We start from the raw sequence: 14,406 nt of genomic DNA, 5'->3' as shown, positions 1-14,406 counted from the left end.
AAATGGCAATCCACTCCAGTATTCTTGCCTGGAAAATCCCATGGACAGAGGAGCATGGTGGGGTATAGTCCCTGGGGGTAGCAAAAGAGTTGGGCACAACTTAGTGACTACACTAAGAAGATATAGTTAAGGTTCATTTGCCAGGGTGAGGGTCTACTGAAGATGTCACCAGGTCACCACGGAGAGATGTGCTGCCAGACATCTTTCCAAAGGCATTTTAATAAGTAATGAGTTCAGAATTGCTCTCACAGAGTCTGATCATTACCAATGGAAAAGCAAGGTCAGTGGCACCTCCAAAGTTAATTTTTCATCTGTTCATAAGTCTATACATGTATTATCACATGTAGAATCTTGGCTACTCCAATAAAGTATGTCTTTCTGTCCTGAGACTGAAGAAGCCAAACACCAAGAGTATCCTTCTCTGTTGATTCTAGCCTTATTTCTTCATGATCTGTACACAGTCCAGAAGCATCATTTAATAACACTTGAAATTTTAAAATATATGTATGTATGTATGTGTGTGTGTGTGTATGTGTGCTGAGTCGCTTTAGTCATGCCTGACTCTTTGCAACCCCATGGACTGTAACTCGTCAGGCTTCTCTGTCCATGGAATTCTCCAGGCAATGATACTGCAGTGTGTAGCCATTCCCTTCTCTAGGGGATCTTCCCAACCCAGGGACTGAACTTGCAGGCAGGTATTTTACCGTCTGAGCTACCCTAAGGTAACCAGAGTACAATTATGGGGACCAGAAATTGACATTGCTACAATATTATTAGCCAATATTAAGAGTATATTCTGATTTTGCCAAATGTCCTACTAATATCTTTTTTTCAGGGCTGGCTGCAATCTAGGTTCCTGTACTGCATTTGTTATGTTTCCTTAGTCTCATCTTGTCTAGAGAAGTCTTTCTCTCTTTTTCCTAACCTTAATACTTTTGAAGGGTCCTGGCCAATTATTTTGTAGAATGTTTCCATTTTGATTTGCTTCATGCTTTCTTGTGGTAAAAACTGGCTTATGCATTTTTGGTAAGAATATCACAGAAATGACCCTGTGCCTGCTGCATGTGTTGATCAGAGGGTACACAATGTCAGGATGTCTTGTTGCTGCTGAGCTAAGTTTTGGTCACTTAGTTAAGGTCTACTGGGTTACTCCATTGCAAAGTTACTGTTTTTCCCATTGGAATTAATAAATATCTTGGGAGAAAATGCTTTAAGACTATGCAAATATCCTGTTTCTCATCATATTTTTTACCTGTTATTTTATATTCCATATATTTCATTGATAATCTTTACCTGCAATAATTATTACTTGGTATCTGCCAAGTAATGCTGATGTATTTTATTTCTATTAGAATTAAATTATTAGAATTCTACTGTGAAGAAAAGCTGTTTCTTCTTCCCTTATTTATTCAGTTATTACATCAGTGTGGACTCATGAATATTGATTTTGTTCTGTGGATTATAATTCACTACTGTAACTCTTTTGTTTTCCCCAATTATCCCAGATTTGGCCATTTGGGAGCCTCTTTAGTTAGACTCTTGTGTCCTTTGACATATCCACGTCATTTTTAAAAAGCATTTTGTTACTCTTTGGCACCACAGCTTGCACCAAGTTCATTTTGCTCCAGCCAGGGACTCAGTCATTTCTTCAAAGAACCCTAGTTCTTTTAATTGGGGATTGATATTTAGAAACAAAATTTGGCTGCAAGGTTTGCTGACAGAGCTAGAAAATCTGTGTACACAACCACACATAAGCAGTTTTGTCTCTCCATTTATTGAACTACTTCCCTGTTAAAGACTATCCTGATACTTCTAATTACAACTCAATACTGCTAGTTTCCTTCTCCCTTTCTTTATTTGTAATGCCTTTCTCCAGCAGGGAGAAATTTGGCTTTCATTATCCATAATATGTTTACTTATTTCCTCAAACCTAGTGTACAAAGGAGTTTTAGAATTGTGTCTCTGTAATCCCCATGAGAAACAAATTTACTAACTAGACTATAGTGTTTGGGTACAATTTGTTTTGTCTTTAGCTTTATAGTGTATAGCAAAAATACCCATTTCCAAAATTGCTCAGGTTAGATCTTTTTTTCTTGACTCCTTTCAATGTAGTCATGTTGTTCATTTGTAGTACAGCTGGGTTCATTTGTTACTATTTGTGTTCCATTGGGTCCCTGGACACATAGAGGCTGATCTTAATTATTATTTATTTGGGAGGTACATGAAACATTATAAAGAGTAGAGGCCTTACTTTGCTAACAAAGGTCTGTATAGTTAAAGCTATCATTTTTCCAGTGGTCATGTATGGATATGAGGGTTGCACCATAAAGAAGGCTGAGCACCAAAGAATTGATGCTTTTGAACTGTGGTTTAGAGAAGACTCTTGAGAGTCCCTTGGACTGCAAGGAGATCCAACCAGTCAATCCTAGAGGAAATGAATCTTGAGTATTCATTGGAAGGACTAATGCTGAAGCTGAAGCTCCAATACTTTGGCCACCTGATGCAAAGAGCTGACTCACAGGAAGAGACCCTGATGCTGGAAAAGAAGGCAGGATGAGAAGGGGATGACAGGATGAGATGGTTGGATGGCATCACCGACTCAATGGACATGAGTTTGAGCAAACTCTGGGAGATGGTGAAGGACAGGGAAGCCTGGCATGCTGCAGTTCACGGGGTCGCAAAGAGTCGACACAACTGAGCTACTGAACAAAATGTGAAACTGCATACTGTAGTTCTAAGAGTGAGAATGATATGATAAGACAATCTCAAAAAGTGTCACTCCTATGAAATGTGATCTGTTGTATAGCATTTCATTCCCTCATTCTTTCTACCTCGTTCCTACTCACCAACTGTAGCTTATCAATTTCATTAATTTCTGGGTTTTTAAAATTTCTTTATACACAGATATGTTTTCTTAAATATTGATCTCATTTTATGTCTTTTTGTGGTACCAGAAGTTTGAATGCTGTTTGGTAGTTTTCTCTCTTAAAGGTGTTGTTTGTAATTGATATATTCTTACCACTAATGTATTAGAAAGCTAATGAAACTATCATTTTCTTTCTCGAAAATTATTTTGGGAATTTTTTTTCTAGACTGAAAATTAGAATATGAATTTTTATGGTTTCCTTAGTGCTTAACTGTCTATTCCTTGATAGGATTTTTCTAAAAAATGGTAACATAAAACAAGCAGTAATGTTTTTCAAGTTTTAACACATTATATCTATATTTTAGCAAAACATTTAAAATTTTCTTTCTCCTTATTAAATTGAATTATTTCAAGTGTCAGTGAGAGCTGCTAGCCTGTTACATGAACTGTGTAGTTTTTGCTTCTGAAAGTCTTGCTGAATAGCTTTTCTTGTACACAAATCAAAATGAATCATGTTCCCAATTCTGTTGAGTAGTGCAGCGGTGCATTTCATTTTGTGCTCTTTCTCTTTTCAAATCCTCCGCAGGCGTTTGGGCAGTCCTTCTCCATCCACCGTAAGGTTGCTGAGGATGGAGAGACTCGGGAGGAAACGCTTCTGCAGGAGTCAGCATCGAAGGAAGCTTACTATCTGGGGAAGATCTTGGATATGCAGAACGAACTGAAACAGAGCCGGGCTGTAGTCACTAATGTCCAGGCAGAAAATGAGAGGCTCACAGCCGTCGTGCAGGATCTGAAGGAGGTAAACAAATAGCAAACATATTCCCTGTGAGAGAGCTGTGGGAGAGAGAAGATAAAATTCTTGCTAGGAAAGAGGAATAAAACTTTTTCACTAATCAGAGGAGCTATATTAAACAAGAAGCACATAATGTCAATGCTAGCAATTTTTTCTGCTTTTTTAGTGAAATGAAAGCTTATTCTGAAGTGAGCTTTTCTGTCTCTTATCATTATAAAGCCTTTATTTATTGAGTACTTGGGACCTGGTCTTGCTATTTCTGCAGAGGTGTTTAAAAAATATAGTGAGCTTAACACTTCCCTCCCTTTACCTGTTTCAATACAATGTGGAGAGGAATGGTTGGCTCTTATGCTCAGCGTCAGCACTAATTCAAAATGACAGTGGTGTTAGCACAGGCCTCTCCTCACTGAGGGAGAGAGACTGGCGGAGGAGTGTTTTGAGGGAGTCCGAGAGTCTGGCGTTAGAGAACCATAAATTGTTTTGCTGGTTGTAGACAAGCAGCAAATTATAGCTGGTATGAATCAGATTAGGAGCCTTCTTCATTCCAAGGCCTCCCCTGAACTCGCTCGTTCCCTTCAGCTTTGTACTTAGCAGCATCACATGCCAGATGGTTTCAGAGTGGCAGAGTCATTCTGCCCTGCACGGAGGAGGTGATCCTGGGGACAGAAATAGCCAAAAGCAGCTTCATCCACTACCCGTTTAGGAGTAGTTTTGAAAATTTCATATTAAATTGTTCACTCCATTTTTTGATTAAGAAAGCTGTAGAAGAGGTGCAGGTATCCTTTAATTCCTACACCAGTGCAGTGGAGGTTAATGAACAAATGCTGGGTACACTACCAAGTAGGCTCATTAACTGAGCATTATAATAGAAAAACATCGGATGAAAAAATTGTTTGATACTGTGAAATGCAACCAAAGCAACCCACTGATACCCTTCTCTTGAAATTAGTGGCATATTACAAGTAAAGTTTCATTATTACAAGATATAAGTTGTCTAAAATTTACTTAAATTTAATCAATAATTTACATTAGCCTGTGTCTATATTACACTGAAGTCAGTGAATATTGACAGTAAAGTATCTGCTTTACCTAGTTTGTTGCCTTTGGGCATGCTCCAAATATAGCAGTATGACTCTGGAGACAAAGAAAGGAGCCAACCAAGGGGAATTCAGTGCTGAGTACCGAGAAGAACATGAGCGTTTTCAGGACACTCTGCCTCACTTTCCTAAATGATTGTTAAAAAACAAAGCCCATCTCCAGTTCTTCATTTGTCGCATCTGTATGTGCTGGGTTTTCATCATCACTTGCTTATCCTTTTATACCAGACCTCCTCCTCCAAGGGGACTCAAGGTGCCATAGGCTACCTTCCTGGATTAAGCAAAGCCTAAAGCATCCACAGGCAGGGCCCTCAGCCACCATGAACAGCAGGCTCACATAGCAGGTTGGCAGGGGGGCTGTGACATGGCAACCTGTGCCTTGGGTACCCATGTGCAGGTGGATTGTACAGAAGGACTGAAACCAGTGAGTCGGGCAGTTTTGGTTGCCAATTGGATGGATCTTCTGAAAGCTGCACACCCCATCTTGTGCGTGGCAGTTGCAGCTGAGGGAAGAATAGCAAAGGTTGAGGAAAGGGTATCCATCGATGTTTTTCTGTTGATGCAAGACAATGGGGATTGACAGAGCATCCTCACTTACACCATGCTTGATTGCAGTTTCCAAGGAGTAGGCTTATGATAAGCAACAGGAGTTGGTTATGAATGAGCATGCAAGGTAGAAATGAACTGAGGCCATAAAGGAAACAAAATATTGAGAACCCCTTCATTCAGATCATTTCTCGAATTTTAATGAGCACCAGAATAACCTAGACAACTCATCAAAACCTAGTCTTGTGCTCCAGCCCCTAAAATTCTGATTCAAAGTCTAGGTGGAATTCAAGAATTTGCATTTCTAACAAATTCACAGCACAAAGAGACCATGCTTTAAGAAACATTAATTTAGACTTTTTTTTGGCTGGGTATTGGAGTATAATAAGGCTCACAATTTGGGGAATTGCTGAATGATAACTTGGTTATAATCCTTTGATTTCTATGTATTTTCGATAGTTGATTTGCAGTAAGAGAATAACTTATTACACCCAAATTTATGTATTTTTTCAATCAAGGCACTATAGCCATTTGGGTTTGTCGGTAACTAAAAGAGAAAAACAGGTGGTCAGTTTCCTGGTTTTCTAAGTGTGTCAACAGTGTATCTGTTAATATTCTTTCTGATGGGCTGAAAGCTAGTGAGTGGTATTACTACACCCTGGAGCCCTGCTGTTTTTCATGCAGACCTTAGGTTTTAATGTCACTAATAAAATTATTATTAGCATGCAGGGTTGAGTACATTTGAAAAAGGAGAAAAGGAATAAATTCTATTTCTTGGTATGTTGATATAGACTTTTGATGACTTGTGTTAAATTGAAATCCCGGATTTGTGTTTATTGTAGGCTCAGTTTTATTTGTCTTTTTGTATTCTGGGTACAGATGGGTGCATAGTGACTGAAAGAGAGACGTGATAGGACCATGAGAAGTAGACAAAGATAACCAATGCAAAACACAGTAAATCATCAGCTTGACAGATGCTGCGTGAATTTGATAAGTTAATTAATGGAATTATTTTTATTTACTAAAAGGACTAATCTCTAATTTCAGTAGAATCATCAGTACTGGTAAAGGTACCTGTGTTTGTATGTGTGCTGTGTGTGTTATGGACATTTTACACTCACATGTGCATGCATGTGTGTGTGTATGTATCTGTAATTCCATGGCCAAATTCTTTTCTATATGTGGTATGTATAGGATAGTATAGTGAAAAAAATGGAAGCATTTATGAATTGGGTTTGCTGCTGCTGCTGCTGCTAAGTCGCTTCAGTCGTGTCCAACTCTGTGCGACCCCATAGACAGCAGCCCACCAGGCTCCGCCGTCCCTGGGATTCTCCAGGCAAGAACACTGGAGTGGGTTGCCATTTCCTTCTCCAATGCATGAAAGTGAAAAGTGAAAAGTGAAAAGTGAAAGTGAAGTCGCTCAGTCGTGTCAGACTCTTAGCGACCCCATGGACTGCAGCCTACCAGGCTCCTCTGCCCATGGGATTTGCCAGGCAAGAGTACTGGAGTGGGGTGCCATTGCCTTCTCTGAATTGGGCATTAGAAAATCGATATTCTAGTCTCAGCTCTGCTAAAAGTTTTAGAATTATACTTGTGGTATTTGTTAAAGATTATTTTGTTATATAGTAAATATATAATAAACATAAACTGTTATTATTAATAACTTTCTGAATCCTCCATAAAAATATTATTGAAGATATCATTTATTATGTAGGTCCATATTCTTAGGTTAAAGAAACATTAGGTAAATACCTCTCTGAATTTATTGCCTTGAAAATTCTTTCTGTTGAGATATGAATCAGATGGTAGGAATTACAGTATGTTTTTATTATTGCTTTAGTTGTTGAAAAGCTCCAGCACTATGTGTGACTGTAAAACCTAACTTAGATTTTTCATGTAATTCTTATTTTTAGACATTTTAAACAGCATTATTGTATGTGTTTTTAAAAAGTGAAAGTGAAAGTGTGAAGTAGCTCAGTCATGTCCGACTCTTTGCAACCCCATGGACAGCAGGCTCCTCCATCCATGGGATTTTCTAGTCAAGAGTACTGGAGTGGGTTGCCATTTCCTTCTCCAGGGAATCTTCCCGACCCAGGGATCAAACCCAGGTCTCCTGCATTGTAGACAGATGCTTTACCGTCTGAGCCACCAGGGAAGTAAATAAGATTTTTAAGGACAGGGAGTATAAAGGAAAAATGTCATCCAATCAAAGGACCAAATGGGAGCTAATCAAATTAAGTGTTAATCCTTCAGGTCCAGTAACAAAATGTTACCTATTGGTAACATTAGGATATGGTCATTTTATATTTCAAAAGTTGCTTAATTCATATGATTTTTTTTATCACATTTGAAGCTCCATTTTCCCCTCAGTGGAATAACCAGATTTTATAATATACCAGCTCAATTTCCAGAAATCTGTTATAGCCACATCTATGAATTTGGGCATGTAGGCACCTTAAGTGATTATTTGATAAAGACTACTCCCAGATCAATAATTCTTTCTCTAGTAACCTGGAATGGTTATGTAACCTTTATTCAGACACTTCTAGCACTGTGGAGATGGTAGACTCTGAATCTTTCCAATGAAGGAACTGTCTTCTGTCTGTCATTTATCTTGGTATTTCTCAGGACTTGGTATAGTCCCTGGTCAAAAGCAGACATTAAAAAAAGAATGTTTGTTGAGTTGAACTGAACAGAAATAACTTATGTTAGGAGTTAGCTACCTCTGGTTTGAGTTCCAGATGTGCCACTTAGCAACTGTGTGATATTGGACAAGTCACTTTTGTTCTGTAAGCATCACTTTCCTCACTTCTGACCTGGAGATGATAATACTAATGTAAGGTCCTATACATTATACAGGTCCTATGTCCAACGCCACGCACATAGGAGGTATTAAATTACTGTTCACTCCTGTCTTCTAGCTCCCTCCCAAGCCTGCCCATCCTGGTGCTTGGCAGCTCCAATTGTTAAACTGCCCTGTTTTGTTCAGTGAAAAATTGATTCTCTGTAATTTTCACTAACTGGTCATATTCCTAGCCACTGGATCTACAGAAAATACATTTTTTTTTAAGTTTTCTATTCCACTTGACAATTTTAGCCCATGCCCATAACTTAAAATATTTGGAAAGAGCAATCTTATTTTCTCTTTTTCAAACTAAACATATCTAGATCCACTAGCACTTCCTCATGTGACATGGTTTCAGGATGCCTGAGCATCCTGGTTATTACCTTCTTAGACTGACATCCAGTGTCTCTTAAAAATGTGTGTCTGCTCTTTAACCACATACTATTGACTATCTTTACCCCACTGGAAATTTTTGAAAATATGAACTGCTGGATATAGCGTTTGAGTTTCTTATCCTATGGTTTTCATCTTTTTAGATTTTCTACTTTGAAATCACACATTAATTTTTTCAACAGAGGTCTCTTCAGTGATTGCTATGAGTCAGATGCTTGGGTACCTGAAAGCATCAGTGAACAAAAATTCGACAATGAGTGGTTGTTTTCAATGCTAAGGCAACTCAGTGTGTTCAGGAACTCTTTCTTTCTATGTTTAGTATCTCCGGAGATAGTGAGCTGTGTTTTAGACAGCATGTACTATAGATTGAATGTCTGTGTCCCCCCAGCATTAATATGTTGAAACCTAATCCCCGATGTGATAGTGTTTGGAGGTAGGGCCTTTGGGGATGATTAGGTCATGAGAGTGGAGCCCTCATGAATTAGACTCTATAAATACTGCAGAGAAGCTCCCTTACCCCTTCTACTATGTGAGGACGCAGCAAGAAGATGGCCAACTCTGAACCAGGAAGTGGGCCTTCACCTGACTTCACAATGTGAATGACTTCACATTCATATGGTAGATATGAATCTGCTGGTGCCTCAATTTTAGACATCCTAGTCTCCAGAGCTATGAGAAATAAATGTCTGTTTAAGCAGCCTAGCCTATTGTGTTATTGTTAGAGCAGCTCACATGGACTAAAAACACATATAACATTTTGTATAGTAAATTACCCTCATCTTAGTCTCATTAAAACCACAGATAGATGGTACCTGCTGTGACTAAGCAAGAAACATCTAAATAGTCAATCAGATGTGTGATTAAACTTCTCATTTTTCCACATAAACATTATAATAACACCTCTCCTACTTCTCATGGTATTTATAAGGATAAAATTTTTTTATGAAACTGCTTCACAAGAAGTAGAGGACTATGTTAATGTTATTTATTGTTTCAAAGTTTGGTAATCAGACTTATTTACACACAGCAAGACAGAAACAATAAATGTAGAAAGATGTATTGGGGTCTACTGTCAGAAGGCCCCAGCACCTTCTGACAACAAGAAGCAATGGCTGATATCCTGACACCAAAATAAGAAACATCACGTGTTTAAAAGCCCATAGGTTGCCAGAGGAGAGCCTTCTAGGTGTTTTTAAATACCATCAGTGTAAATAACCTGTTGTACCTGTCTGGTTCTTAAAAGGGTCACAGCATTATTTCTCAGTACAACATTGAATGTGCTTACTGGTGGGGAGAAGTTGAACTATTTAAATTAAGGCATCCAATAATAACAAAGCTTTTCTTCTAGTCTCTAAGATCTGGTTAAATGATTGGTCAGTGAGAGCTGATTTACACACAGCTGAATAAGATTGACACTTCCAATGAATGATGATTTTCCATTCTGTAAAGGCATGGCTTGGCTATAGCTGAAAAGTTATTTCCCTAAAATGTTCCAGTTTCTGTCCTGCTCTTTGTATTTGTTGGGAATGGACCTCATACCTCCCTGGAATGTTGCAAAGTGTCAAAAGTGATATTTAAAATTTAATTTAAAAAGAATGATCAATCTTTTTAATTGGTTTAAATAATATGATACCTAACATTTATGAGAGCTTATCATGTACCAAGCACAATACTCAGCATTTTACATTCCTTCAATTATCTCACCTAATTCTCTTAAACTTATGAGGCATGTACTATTTCTATCCCCTCTTTACAGGTGAGACAGAGAGGCTAACAACTTGTCCACCAAGCAGTCAGACTGTTGTCCTAAACCAGGCATGGTTAAGAGTCCTTGCTTCTTTCCCACACTTGCTGAGCTGTAGTAAACACAACATCCCTATTACCATCATATTACCATCATCAAGAATTTGAAAGCAAAGTTCAACAATATTCAAACAATTCGCTTTTGAATTATTGTGATTTCATTGTGCCTTTGGGAATAATGATTTACATTAATGAGTTTGTTTATAGGATTAATTTAAAGTTACAGGTTCACAGAATTTTTAAAATGTATGTGTGGGTAGTTCTGTGAATTTTAACAAATGTAGATTTATGTAACTACACTTAGGATGCAGAAGTTTTCTCACCCCCCAAATCTCCCATCTCTTCTACTCCTTTGCGGTCATACCCTCCCCTCTTCAATCTCTGATAGTCAGTGATGGTTCCTGTCACTGTAGTTGTGTCTTTTCAGGCATGTCATGTAAACGGACCTGTATGGTACGTAACCTTTGAGAGTGGGTTCTTTCCCGCAGCATAATGCCTCTGAGATTCATCTAGTTGTTGCATGTTAGTTGCGATCCTTCCTTTTTATTGTTAAATACTACCATATGCATATACCACAGTTTTGTTTTACTTTTTAATCAATTCACCTATTGAAGAACATTTGGGTTATTTTCAGATTTTGGCAGTTACAAATAGAGCTGCTATATACATTCATGTACATTTATATTTTAATGTGAACATAAGTATTCATTTTTCTATGGTAGATAGCCAGGGAAAGAGGAGTTTGTGGATGCATTGCTGGTACCCCTGCAGGTTTGAATGAAGAGAGTCTTTGCAGGTTCTTTTCAGGTTGCTTCAATTTTTTCACTGAAGGAAGCAAGGTCAGCAGCTGAGAGGGAAGATGGGCTGTGGGGTATTTGAGGATAGAGAAGTGGTGACATAATCACTTAGAAAAGCATGAGTCACTAAGGTATGATCTTGGAAATGAGTGGTTGACAGGAGAGGATCCCCCAAGAGGAGGAATTCCAGGAATTGAGATCATCTTTATGCATACTGAGAATACTAGGAATTAAGACCAGGAGTTCAGGAAACATTGGCAGTGAACCAGGAGGTAAAGTCTTAGAAAAATGAGGGGGAATGAGTTGGTGTTTGATAAGGGACAAGAACAGTGCTGAGCAGTGGATAGTATGCAGTGTCTGAGCCTCTCCTACTGCTGTTACCCTGTCCCTTGAGGAAGTTAGTGTTAATTTGGTTTTTAAAAATATACATTTACTAACTTAAAAAAATCTCATGATGACATGAAATTTAAAACAGATAGTTTTAGATGTGAAGGAGAAGGAGAACAAATGAAACAGCCATGAGAGGCAAGAGGAGCACCCATCTCACCTCCAGGTCCACACTCGAGAGAGTTGCAGGGGAAACAATGTCCCCAAGGGAGAATCAGGTTTCCATTAATTGAGGAGTGCATTATTCACATCTGTAAAATCATCATGCCTGCTGTCATCCCATATGCTCATGGAGTCAGTGAATACTGATTAAAATGCATGCCTTGTTGTAAGGAGCATATACATTTAATTTCTCTTTGTTTTTAAAGTCAGAAAGCCAGTTTTTTTGTTTGTTTGTTTTAATTTTGAAAGCTCTGCCATGTTTGTTTCTAGCAGGTGTCGATGGTCACTTGCCACATTCCTACCGGGTTGTCCTTGTAGCCAGCAAGTAGATTCTGGTCATCTTCAGATAATTTCTCTTTTTAAGAGTTGAAAATACTTTTTCCCTATGATTTAGAAAGTTGAGTTGTTGTATTTGTCAATGAGAAATAACAGAACAACTTTTAAATAGCTCTCAAAACAACATCAGTTGATCTTCAGTCAAAAATAAATTTAGTCTTTTTTATCATTGTTTTGGGGAAGTAATAAGGACCAGCATCTCCATAATCCCAAATATTCTAGGGAAAACTTCACAATTGAAGGCATGTGTAAATGTTGCATCCAGCATCCAGATGTTGGACAGCATTAGGACACAGGTTCAAAATACTACCATTTTCATTTGTGAATCATTTCTTTCTGCATTAGACAATAAGAAGAGGCATAAACTTCTGGCCTGCTAACGACAATTGGATCAACTTCCTGTGTAACAGCCAGTCATTAAACTAGTGTCAAATATAGAATTAAATGGGAAACTTCACCGCAGTCAAGCTAATGTTAGAAATGGCGAGGGAGCTTTGCTTGGGGCAGGATGTTGTTGTTTAGTCGCCAAGTCATTTCCAACTCTTTGCAGCCCCATGGACTGTAGCCCACCAGGCTCCCCGACAATGGGATTTTCAGGCAAAAATACTAGTGTGCATTGCCATTTCCTTCCCTAGGGGATCTTCCCAACTCAGGGATCAAACCCACGTCTCCTGTTTGGCATGTGGTTTCTTTACCACTGAGCTACCTGGGATGCCCTTGGGGCAGGACACAGAAATGGCAGATCTGGAGCTGGCATAGATTAAAAAATAAAATCTTTTTAAAAAAATTCATGTGTAGTTTCTTTACAGTTTCTAAGGTAATCGGGTTTTATCAGTTATCATTCAGCATTAAAAAAAAATAAGCAGCAAAAGCCAACCTACTTTTTTAAAAGGTAGAACTGGTATGGTATATACTTGATGTATATATCATATATATATATGTTATATATATGAATTACATATATAATATATAGATAGCTATCTTTCCTTTCCTTTCCTTCCTTCTTTCCTCCTCCTACCTACCCTCCCTCCCTTCTCTTTCCTGTCTTGTGAATTATGGTCAAACACCAGACTTCCACCTCTTGGAACATAAGAATAAAGATCAGTGCGCAATCTATTTTGTACACACTGATGTTTCGACTATAAATAGCTTGATTCTGTTTCAAAATTTTTCTCCCACCCCAGGCTCAGATTTTGCTCCCAGTGTGGACTGAGTAGAAGGCATAGTAATGCACAATCAGCATGTCTGCTAGAATGCTTAGTGGACAATGTTAATCTTTTTTTTTTTTTTTTACATCTTGACCTCTTTCCAAAGAAGACCCTGGTTGGCAGATCTAGCCTGATTAAGATTCTATTCAAGCATTTAATGCTCCTAAGGGAATTTATAGCTTAATCTTACAGTCAACAATACCTGAATCTACTGAGAACTTAATTTCTTGAAGGTTACAGGAAACTTTTACTTGAGCAAGGCAGAAAGAGCAAATTAATGAGTGAGCTTAGTGATATAATGAATATTGATATGTATCTTGACTTATTCTTTTTAATGCTTAATCAACAAAGATATTTTTAAAAATACTGTAGACTGAATCATACTAGATATATTAATATACACAGATTTTTAACTTTCAGTTTGTGTGAAAGCTGAATGTATCCTATAAGAAAGGCTACCCACTGGTTAACTACTTATATAGCTTTTTCATCATCACTTGTTCAATAATGCTAAAAGTACATTAGAAATAGGTTTCTGATAGAGTTTTGGTTTCACTAAAACAATTATGCCAAAGGTAGAATTATGATTAAACAATCTCTTCCAAGGCTGTCACAATAGTCATAAACCTTCCTGTGTTACATTTTAAAAATCTGGAATATTAAAATGTACTTTGTAATGGGCTTTGGCACACAATTTCAAACATACACATTAATAGATTGACACTATTTATGGGCCAAATTATTCCTATACTCATAGGAGAGAATGCCTGTCTAAAAATGAGGTAGAGGTTTGGCTACTTGCACAAAGAAGTGGTCAGCAAGCCTTTTCTGGATTGGTAAATTCTGTTGTTAGAATGAAAGTATAGAAGAACCTGTCAAGATAGTAATATCTATTTTGTCTAATGGTGTCAAGGTAGCAATGTTTTTTTTTTTTTTTTTGTCTAATAGCATTATCTAACTGCTAATGGTGATGAAATGGGCCTTGAGAGTAATAAAAAGTGTTGCTTCAATATTTGAATCAAACTGTCATTGACAGTGCTTGCCAATGAACTGTTGTTTCACAACCTATTTTTCATACTCAACTCCTTAAAGAGCAGTTTGGGGGCTTCCTTGGTGATAGGCTCTTCCTTGGTTAACAGTCTACCTTACAATGCAGGGGATACCTGTTCAATC

At 37.9% G+C, this 14,406-nt stretch overlaps 1 protein-coding gene across 4 annotated transcripts in view; it reads left to right on the top strand.

Moving 5' to 3' along the window:
• Positions 1–14,406, top strand: part of BICD1 (BICD cargo adaptor 1) — a 253,746-nt gene that overhangs the window by 108,947 nt on the left and 130,393 nt on the right. For all 4 annotated transcript variants that reach the window (XR_015164115.1, XM_086401423.1, XM_086401422.1 and 1 more), the window contains exon 2: positions 3,453–3,665. Coding sequence is in view for 3 of the 4 variants with exons in the window: in XM_086401423.1 (XP_086257549.1) it covers positions 3,453–3,665 (213 nt within the window). In the remaining variant the exon portion in view is untranslated. The remainder of the gene's footprint in view (positions 1–3,452; positions 3,666–14,406) is intronic.

Source organism: Bos grunniens, chromosome 5 (genome assembly GCF_055505025.1).
Source record: "Bos grunniens cultivar Pamir isolate PY7600 chromosome 5, Bosgru_T2T1.0, whole genome shotgun sequence".
Lineage (NCBI taxonomy): Eukaryota > Metazoa > Chordata > Mammalia > Artiodactyla > Bovidae > Bos > Bos grunniens.
This window is presented reverse-complemented; position numbering and strand designations above follow the sequence as displayed.